Source organism: Myxocyprinus asiaticus, chromosome 2, assembly GCF_019703515.2.
Source record: "Myxocyprinus asiaticus isolate MX2 ecotype Aquarium Trade chromosome 2, UBuf_Myxa_2, whole genome shotgun sequence".
Taxonomy (NCBI): Eukaryota; Metazoa; Chordata; class Actinopteri; order Cypriniformes; family Catostomidae; genus Myxocyprinus; species Myxocyprinus asiaticus.
The window spans coordinates 24,292,335-24,302,772 of record NC_059345.1 but is presented as its reverse complement, the minus strand read 5'-3'; the positions used below and the strand labels follow the sequence as shown (position 1 = coordinate 24,302,772).

The window sequence follows — 10,438 nt, the reverse complement described above, 5'->3', positions numbered from 1 at the left end:
TCCATGATTGGGTCATCATCATCCTGAAGGCGGGGCTAAACGACAGCGTTCATATACAGCGTTAATGACACATCTTGCTACTTTAGCTGTAACCGAAGTAGGCGCGTCCAGTAAACGTACACAGTAGTCCATCAGAAGACATCCAAAATGGTTATGATAATTGAGGATAAGGTAAGAACATAATAACAGTATTTAAGGTGCCTACCCTGGTTTTAATGTCTATTTTAAGATAATATAATGGAATATGGCTTCTTGTGATGTCCATTGATAAAATATATTCAAATAAGTTGTTAGTAGCTTCTTTGAATTTTTTTGAAATAGATAAAAGTAGTAGGTCTATTTGATGTTTGGATAGAAATATAATAACCACACGACTAATGGCAAGTACTGAAACACTCTCGAAACAGGCTGTCGGAACACAGCTGGGCGGCAAAGTCACATCGTAAAAAATATGAAGGTTTAGTAACAGGTCTAAAGAGCAACAAAGCAGTTGCACTTGTCTCACTACTTAATGAATGGCTATATTTTAAACTTTACAAGAATTAGAAGCAATGATTGAGCATTGTATTGTTTTTTTGACTAATTTTTAAATAGGGCATAGTGCTTGATTTTAACAGAGATTATCAGTGATAAAGTGCTCGCATGTGCAAACACCTGCAAAGTTGTACTCACACGAGCGCGTCATGTGCTTTGTGGAGTGTTTGTAGTGTTGCTGTTCTAGACTGTTCTAAACCTGAGTGTCAAACATTTAATAAAGATGCAGTTCAAGTAACATTTACCTCAGATTGCTCCATGCTGCTGCTTACAATCTCGTAAAGTCGTGATTTAACCTTTTAATGCAAGGGAACTTCATCAAACACTTACATATTCGGATCTTTACAGATGTATAGTATGTCTATATCACAAATGGATATACAAAATGCCCAGATAGTTTCATATATTTAAGATAATTAGAAAATAGTGGAATCAAATATATTTTGCTATTTTATTTTTCATATATCAAAGAGATATTGCAACAAATCTAGAACAGGATTAATTACTTTCACTCATTGAGCTATACCAAAGTCTTTCTAGCAAGTCAGTCCACTGTCCACAATCTTTGGAACGCTCTCAGGTGACTATTTCCAGTCATGCCAGTGCAGCTCCTATCTACCTGAATGGAGAAAGACCAAAATCTCAAAAACAGTTGGTCAAGATTACGATCAAAGAACATATTTCAAATCAGCAATAAAATCTGACATTATTGGTATCATAAATTGTGATTCTTTACCTCATATTATGCTAAAAAAAAAACAAAAAAACAAACAAACAAAAAAAAAAACGTTTGTATAGCTAATGGGCATTGTCGAGTTGATTGACAGACAGTGTCTGTATCTAAAAGGTGATTGGCTCTTTTAACTGTAAGGCGGGACTTCCATTCTACATCCGTTGAGTACTCAGAGCTCCTTGTTAAGCATTTCTCCCATTCATTTTAATTGAAGTGGCCCATCTCTGCTAATTAATCTCTGGCTATACATAACAAAAGATACACATAAACTACATATAATCTACATATAAATATTACGCAGGCACTTAGTACATAATTTCAGTAGTACACCCAAATGACAATAGTCATATCATACTGTTCATGTGTTACACTTACTATATTTACAAGCACATTGCTTCTTTGTCAAATAGCAATGTCAAATGTAAATCAAGTCAATCACTGACACATCAGCGCTACCTTGAGTAACAAATAGCATGTGTAATATGTACTGTATGTGTACACACATATGGAATTTGAATAATTCACAATTTTTGCACTGGAAATCAATGTGATATAGTAATTATTTGTATGAATATAGTACTAATTTCTCTTGTAATAAACAAATAGATATCATGTGATGGTAAACTTATATAGATATTAAATAATCATAATAATCATAAATATAATTTATGGAAGTGTAAAAAATAAAATAAAACGGACACTATTACATAAAGTCCCAATACACTTTTGGTACTTAAGCCGTTATATTTTTATTTATTTTTTTGTGTTACACTATTTATAAGAGATAGCTTCACCAGCTACTTGTCTTAAAGCAGTGTAATTACAGGGAAGTGGACTCTAAGTGATGTGAATATGGGCTGTTTTCCCAGCTGCCAAATATTTAACTGATATAGAAACCGTTCTGTATATGCTTCCTGGTTCCTCATAGGCCATAATTATGGGACACCCAGTCCCTTCTTAAACCACAGCACTATGACTCACACATTTGAACGAATCTCAACTATTGGGTAGTTTTTGGTGTTTTTGGCTTCACTCAATACATGATTCCAGAAAATAATGTGTCATGTTACTTTCTAAATGAATATCAAGTACCCTCTCTCTCTCTCTCTCTCTTTATGCAGCCTGCCTTTGATAATGCTCTGAAAAATGCCGGTGACAAGTTGGTGGTAGTGGACTTTACAGCCACATGGTGCGGGCCCTGCCAGAACATCGCTCCATTCTATAAAGTGAGCATTCATACAACACTAAGTATGTCACTGCATCCGGGATTCAGAGTGGCATCTGGAGCTGTCATAATTCTAATGAGCACACAAAGAGGCCTCCAGAATCATCGGGAGTGGCTGGGATGTTGTGCTGTGTTGTCGAGGCAACCATGGGGGAAGCTTCCTTCAGAATTAAAGCCTGAATCCTTAACAGAATGCAAATGAGAGATAGTATTAATCAAGGAAGAAGAGAGGGATGAAAAGAAAAAGAGCCTTATAATTGTGGATTTATTCATTTATTTTGAGATTTTGGTGTAGTTGAGAACCAATGGCACAACAAACAAAAAAAAAACTATCTCAGCCACCTGTACTAACTATATAAAATTTGCTGGGTGCTTACTTTTGTTTTCACATAAATACAACTGAATTGATAATTGGTTAAGGAAATAAAGCACATGCAAATTTCCCAGATGAAGCGGAAGGAATGAAAAACTGAAGTTCAAAAGGAAGCTTTTTTGATTGCAAGCTTTGTGGTCTGCTTTTCACTACCGCCTCTCTTTTTCCACAGGCACTGTCTGAAAAACCAGAAAACAAAAATGTTGTGTTTCTAAAGGTGGATGTGGATGATGCACAGGTTAGTGGCCTGGTTTTTCTTCTCCAAATGAGAAAAACACCCTTTTACACACAGATTCACCTTTATTGACACGGATGGGCGACATAGCATTTTACACAGAAACCTGATGTTTATAAGCAGCCCAGAACTGAATTTGCATACTCACATACAGACCAATCCTTTTGCATGGGATGAAAACTGGACGTGCATGCATTAGCGCATCCCAGCACACCCCTTCAGCTGGTTGCTGTTCTCCAGATTGGCTTTGCTGATAGTGTGTTATTTGATACACAGGATAGCACTCAGAAGGAATAATGGCCATCATTCAGCAATATCAGAGTTAGATCAGGACAGGGCCAGAATGGTACAATTCTGACCATTTGCCCATGTAATTTTGGTTACAAACAGTGACTTTGATTACAATGCCGTGTTGCAAAGCAGATTAGGGGCGGTGTGTGTGTGTGTGTGTACGTGTGTGTTTGAAAGCTGAATTCTCTGTAAATGTTTGCAGTTTGTTGTTAAATGTCATGGTTTAAATCGCAAGTAAGGATGGCAAATGCAAGTAGATTTTGTGCTGTTTTTGATGTTTCTGATAACAGTCCACACATCCGACAATCCAGTGGACCTTTTTTTACAACTGAATTTCTGATTCGTGCTGAAGATCAATTAAAGGAATGTTCCGGGTTCAATACAAGTTAAGCTCAATTTACAGCATTTAAATTTTGATTAATACATAAAATAATTTCGACCCGTCCCTCCTTTTCTTTAAAAAAAAAAAAAAAAAAAAAAAAAAGAGAGCAAAAATCAAGTTTACAGTGCGGCACTTACAATGAAAGTGAATGGGGCCAATTCTTGAAGGGTTTACAGGCAGAAATGTGAAGCGTATAATCTTATAAAAGTACTTGCATTAATTCTTCTGTTAAAACTCATGTATTATTTGAGCTGTAAAATTGTATAAAATGGTAATTTTTAGTCATTTTAGGGTTTGTTGACATTACATGGCAACAAAGTTGTAAAATTGGCTATAAAGTTACACAGAAAAAGGTTAGGAAGCGATTTTATCACACTAAAATCAAGTTAACACGCATATTATGTCGTGACTATACTTTTGAAACTGTTTTTTTGGGGGGGATTTTTTCCCTTTTTCTCCCCAATTTGGAATGCCCTATAACCAATGTGCTCTAGGTCCTCGTGGTGGCGTAGTGACTCGCCTCAATCCAGGTGGCGGAAGACGAATCTCAGTTGCCTCCGTGTCTGAGACAGTCAATCTGCGCATCTTATCACGTAGTTTGTTGAGGGCGTTACCGCGGAGACCTAGTGTGTGTGGAGGCTCACGCTATTCTCCGTGGCATCCATGCACAACTCACCACGCGCGCCACCGAGAGTGAGAACCACCTTATAGCGACCACAAGCAGGTCAACCCAACGTGACTCTGCCCACCCTAGCAACCGTGCCAATTGGTTGCTTAGGAAGCCTGACTGGAGTCACTCAGCACGCCCTGGATTTGAACTTACTCCAGGTGTGGTAGTCAGCGTCTTTACTTGCTGAGCTACCCAGGCCCCCCGAAACAGTGAGTATTTTAATGTTTATGGACTAGCCCCCATTCACTTCCATTGTAAGTGTCTCACTGTAACCTCTATTTTTTTTCCTCTCTTTTTTTGTAAAGAAAAGGAGGGACAAGTCAAAATACATTTTTGTGGTAATCAATATTATGCCACAACTGCTGTTGATTGAGCTTAACTTGTATTGAAGCCGGAATATTCCTTTAAGCTAAATAAATAATAAGTGAAACATTTTGTCGTTCTAAGCTTCATTTTGATGCTATGCCTTTTAAGCATTAAATATGTTTATCATCAAATACTAGACTGAATAAATCTATTAATTCATTCTGCATCTCTCTTTATATAGGATGTGGCTAGTTTCTGTGACATCAAATGTATGCCAACATTCCATTTCTATAAGCATGGGCAGAAGGTAAATACTTGGATATTTTCAATTTCTTTCAGTGTTCTCGCTAAGAGGGGTTAGCTTAAAGAAATGTTTACAGTACCTGTTCTTTGACTGTTCAGTCCATTTGATCTCCTACGTTACTTTGGATGGGTAAAAACAAACTTTTTTTTTTTTTTTTTTCCAGTGGATTGTGATTGAGGATTGTTGTTCTTTTGAAAAACTGTAACATAGATGTAACTGTGTTCTTACAACTTTTTTTGCAGGTTGATGAATTTTCTGGCTCAAATCAAGCTTTGCTGGAAGAGAAAATCAACAAACTTAAATGAAGGAAAACAAACATTAACACACTCATTAACACAAACCAATGATTGTAATATCTCAACACAGGTTAGAATTTCCAGCATGGGTTTTGAGAAAGTATGACATCAAGTAAATAAACTTACAGTACAAGTAAATTAAAATTAATTTAAATCCTCTTGTATTTTAGTTTATAAACAGAGAAAATACATTCCTGAAACACTTCTTTTTTTAAAGGAATATTTGGCCCTGCTGTAAGGACTGTCTTATGTATTTTATGTTGGCTTTGTATGAAAAGAAAACAACAAATGAAAAAAAAAAGTAGAATTTTACAGGCTTCTCTACTTTGTTGTCCATAAGAAATTATTCAAATGTTTACTTAAGTCATATGAGAGAGACGGGTAAAACAAACTGAAAGTTTAATTGAAAATTCTTCATAATTAACTGAGAAAGTGAGAATTACAGTTGGATTCCATATGGTTGTATTTTGTTTGAATAAAAACATGACAAGAATAGTTTATATACATGTACACTGGACAATCACATCAACATTTTTACACATCGTACAAGTTCATGTATATAGCAGCAGCATATATTTAATACTGTTTCATTTTCTACATGAAAAAATACAGCTTTAATTTACAAAAACACTAAGGACTTTCGGAGTGAAAGAGAAAATGAGTTGTTTACAAGTTTCTGACATGAAGGCCTCTTGTTCCAACATGGTCAGACTCGAGCTCATGTAGCTTGGCACATTAAAAATGAAAGTATGCAGATTTCCTTTTTCTGAAAGATGAGAAATAAAATTCAGATTCAGATCTTTATTACATGGGTGAACATTAAAATCAGTTCTGTGTGTGTGTATATATATATATATATATATATATATATATATATATATATACACACACACACACACACACACACACATTATATGATATTTTTAAGGAAAATCATTTCAAATATTATATTCTACAAACATGGATAAATAATTCAGATCTTTACTAAATGGGTCTGCCTTAAAGGGATAGTTCACCCAAAAAAGAAAATTCATTTACTCACCCTCTTGCCATCCCAGATGTGTATGCCATTCTTTCTTCTGCTGAACACAAAGATTTTTAGAATAATATTTCAGGTCTGTAGGTCATTTCAATGCAAGTGAATGGTGGCCAGAACTTTGAAGCTCCAAAAATCACATAAAGGCAGGATAAAAGTAATCCATACGACTCCAGTGGTTAAATCTATATCTTCAGAAACTATATCAAATACCATAGTGTGGGTGAGAAACAGATCAATATTTAAGTCCTTTTTTACTATAAATCTTATCTTATGATTTATAATAAAAACGGATTTAAATATTGATCTGTTTCTCACCCAAAGTGCTTGCATCACTTCCGAAGATATATATTTAACCACTGGAGTCATATGGATTATTTTTATCCTGCATTTATGTGATTTTTGGAGCTTCAAAGTTCTGGCACCATTGACTTGCATTGTATGGATCTACAGAGCTGAGATATTCTTCTAAAAATCTTTGTTTGTGTTCAAGCAGAAGAAAGAAAGTCATACACATCTGGGATAGCATGAGGGTGAGTAAATGATGAGAGAATTTTCATTTTTGGGTGAAATATCCCTTTAAAATCAGTTTTGGAGAAACTATAAAAATAAATATAAGAAACATATAAGTTCTTTATTTATAAGAATATAATTCCAAATATCATGTTTTTCAAATGTGGCTAAATAATTAAGTCTTTATTAAATGGGTCTGCCTTTAAATCAGTTTTGGAGAAAATAAATATATATATTTTTAAATATAAAAAAATATTACATTCTAAATATTATGTTCTTCAAACATGGCTAAATAAATATGGTTACATTTGTAAAATATAGCTATCAGGCATTCATGCACTAAATGTGACAACTTGCTTTCACTTGCTTCCAACTTTGTTTCAGTGCTTTTTTTTTTTTTTAATGGTACACACACAAAACAATCAGTTTGGGGCATGTTAATTTTCTTATAGTTCAGAGAAAATCTTCAAGTCCTAAGAGCTCATTTGATTCATTGACTGACAAAGCATGAAGTAAATCTAATTGTGAATCACTCTAATCCTTAATGATAGCTGCAGCCTCTAATTAGCTGAGGGATGTGGATACCAGCTGACTGGCTGGAAACACTCATAGGAAAAATCAGCAAATCAATAGTACTCTAGAGAGAGGCTCTATGTGGTCAATGAAATCTAGACATTGGTACAGAGTCAGTAAAAACAAAATTGGTACAGAGCCAATTACTTAAAATAATTAATCACTAATTTAATAGTAGCAGTATCGGTTAACAATTAATCATAGTTCACTCTCAGAGCCCAAGGACAGCCGTCTAACTCCCTCTGCCAACTCAGTGTTTAGATTCATACCAACTAAAGTGCCCTGGGAAATGCATGTTTACCATTATTAAACTAGGTGTGTCGAAGACAAATATTCACATACTGACACACAGAGTTTAAAGGATGTGTATATCTCCCAGTTTAGAATGTTAGTGCTCCATGTTTTACACAGATATGAAAATATGCTGGCAACATGTTGATCTTGATGTAGGTTGTGAATAGAACTTATGAAAGATTAAATGTGCGTACATTTCCTATGTACGTGCATATGCATGTGTTAACATAAACGTGCCACATGAGATTCACCGAACACATGTCCATCAACTGTGTATGGCTTACCTTGAGCAGTCATATCCTCCCCATCCTTGACTACAATGACACCTGTTGGGTCGGATACACCTGCCTCCATTCAAACATGGCATGGAGCACACCGCTGTGAACACACATATCAGATAATCCCATTAATCCTTGCACATAACTGTACATCTGTATATATCATAATTTGTACATGCATTATTCTGTTCTATTTTGTATTTCTCTATATATTTTTATTTACTGTATTCTATTTTAGTTTCATTATGTGTGTTTTGTATTCTTGCACTGATAGCTTCCATCACCAGGAAATATTCCTTGTGTGTAAGCATACATAGCACTAAATACTTCAACACAGAGTTAATGCAGAATATGTACACTTTATTGTTATAGACCTCTACAGCAACATTATATTCATTTCAACTTTTCATTATACAGAAATTAAACATTATATGAACTTTATTTCCACTTACTATGCATTAAGCTACTTATTACAGACAGTGTTGCTTCAACATCAGAGTATAACTGTGTAACTTGAGTAACTTATGTAGTCAAAATAGATGTGTGAATCTTCACTGGCCTCATGATTCGATTCGATTACGATTCAAAGGGTAACGATTCGATTATAAAACAATTTTCGATGCATCACGATGCATCTTGTCCTTCAATTTCTTTCTTTTTTCAGTTTCTTCAAAATTTATTTTTTACTCTCTGTTATTTCCCTTTCAGCTTTTTATTTAACAGCTGTTTTAAAAAATCAGAATGAGTCCCATTACATAAACTGGCCTTTTACATTCAGTATGAGCTGTGAACAAACATGGAATATCCACAAGATTAAATAAATGGTTCTATAGTTTAAAAGAGTATCTCAGTTTTTCATTTTCTTTCTTTAGAACCTTATACAAAATCTCTTAAAAGCACAAGAAAAAAAATATTGGTTCTCCATCAAAACACACTGAATACTATTACTTCAATTGATTATATTATATTATTTTTATTTTTGTTTAAGCATTGTAAATCATTTAGTAGTATTTAATTATTATTTAAAATGAATCTATGCCATGCTATTCATTTTAATTTTTAACCACAACTGGAAGTTGCTGGTCCAGGATGAGAGATATATCTGCTTCTATGAGAGTCCTCTCCTCACCTGCACAGGTGATAGTAAAGTGGTTTAAATAGCACAGTTGTTGCTTCAGAAATGTGTCAAGCGTCTCGTATGCGATGTTCCATCTGTTTGCTCTGCGAGTAGAAGATCGCACGACCCTGTTGCAAAAGCTACGATTGATTTCAAATCAGGTGTGCGCACTGTCCTGACAAGCAAGTGACCGGCAATAAAGCAAAAGCCAATGAAATGGAGAGCACGCAAGAGTAGAGAAAGGATCATAGTTTCATTCGGGCAAAAATGGTGTGTTTGATACAGCTGGTCTGCAAACAGTCGTGTTTGTGCACTTGACTTTAGTGTATGCACTTAACTCGTGTTTTTGTTTCTACATCTGTCTCTGGCGTGCGCCATTGCTCTGCCGTGATTTAAACTGAACTCAGAATCGATTCAGATTCTTTTGAGAATCGATTCAGAATCGTTTGAGTATGAATCGCGATGCATCGCTGAAAGATGTAACCATAAAGCAGACTTAGCTTTACACCTCCACAATTCTTTTAAACTTACTTGAAACATACATTTAGGTACACAAGGCTGATCTGGAACACAACCAGGTAAGTTATTCACAATATCTCCTGTAATTTGGTGGACTTTGCCCTACATACTTTTGTTCTGACAGACATTTAAGCACGCCTCATAAATCAACACAGGCTGAGATAAAGATAAAACAAAAAGAGACTAGCCACAACAGCTGAATAATAGCCAGTACCTAACCAGTAAAACTTGTACAGCAACCATTGTATGAGTGTAGGTGACAGGCTTCTCCAAACCCAAACAATCTCCAAACCCATCAATCCAATGTACATTTCATATAATGGTGCATTTCAAATGCAAGCTTGCTCTTGACAGGTCATAAGGACAGCAGATTATTGTGGTATTGTGAAAGCCAAAGCATTTTCTTCTACATGAAAAGGTACAATGAAGCCTGCTAGGAGCAATGAGGCATTCCTAGCAGGCTTCATTGATGGATTCTCATTTCTTTACTTAACATCTCTTTAGAAAGAATTGTCATTCATGTCTGTTTTCATAAATAATGCGATTAGAAGTGCTCTAATACTCTCATATTGTGTGAGTTAGATGCATTCAGAATGGGGAGGCCGCTGTTTTGATTCGTCAAAACATTACTGACATACAGGACATTACTGATGTAAAAAAACGCACCATCACTATTTACAAAAAGTCATTTTTAATCAAATCTAGACAGGCCTCATTTCCAGCAGCCATCACTCCAACACCTTATCCTTGCGTAATCAT

At 35.2% G+C, this 10,438-nt stretch overlaps 2 protein-coding genes across 7 annotated transcripts in view; one reads left to right on the top strand and one right to left on the bottom strand.

Moving 5' to 3' along the window:
• Positions 1-6: 6 nt before the first annotated feature.
• Positions 7-5,661, top strand: txn (thioredoxin). The gene is made up of 5 exons (XM_051720849.1): positions 7-171; positions 2,389-2,493; positions 3,038-3,103; positions 4,991-5,056; positions 5,296-5,661. Exons 1-5 carry the CDS (start codon positions 148-150, stop codon positions 5,356-5,358), a joined length of 324 nt encoding a protein of 107 aa, XP_051576809.1. The 5' UTR covers positions 7-147; the 3' UTR covers positions 5,359-5,661.
• A 65-nt stretch (positions 5,662-5,726) lies between these two features.
• The window catches only part of svep1 (sushi, von Willebrand factor type A, EGF and pentraxin domain containing 1), a 114,935-nt gene continuing 110,223 nt past the window's right edge, over positions 5,727-10,438 (bottom strand). For all 6 annotated transcript variants that reach the window (XM_051720794.1, XM_051720804.1, XM_051720822.1 and 3 more), the window contains 2 exons: positions 8,050-8,143; positions 5,727-6,115 (listed from right to left, as the gene is read on the bottom strand). In XM_051720794.1, the coding sequence (XP_051576754.1) occupies positions 6,085-6,115; positions 8,050-8,143 (125 nt within the window). In that variant the 3' untranslated portion in view covers positions 5,727-6,084. The remainder of the gene's footprint in view (positions 6,116-8,049; positions 8,144-10,438) is intronic.

Coding starts and splice junctions, on each gene's coding strand:
- txn (XM_051720849.1), top strand. CDS start 148: ATGGTTATGATAATTGAGGATAAG. Junction 172..2,388: donor TTATGATAATTGAGGATAAG/GTAAGAACATAA, acceptor CTCTTTATGCAG/CCTGCCTTTGATAATGCTCT. Junction 2,494..3,037: donor ACATCGCTCCATTCTATAAA/GTGAGCATTCAT, acceptor CTTTTTCCACAG/GCACTGTCTGAAAAACCAGA.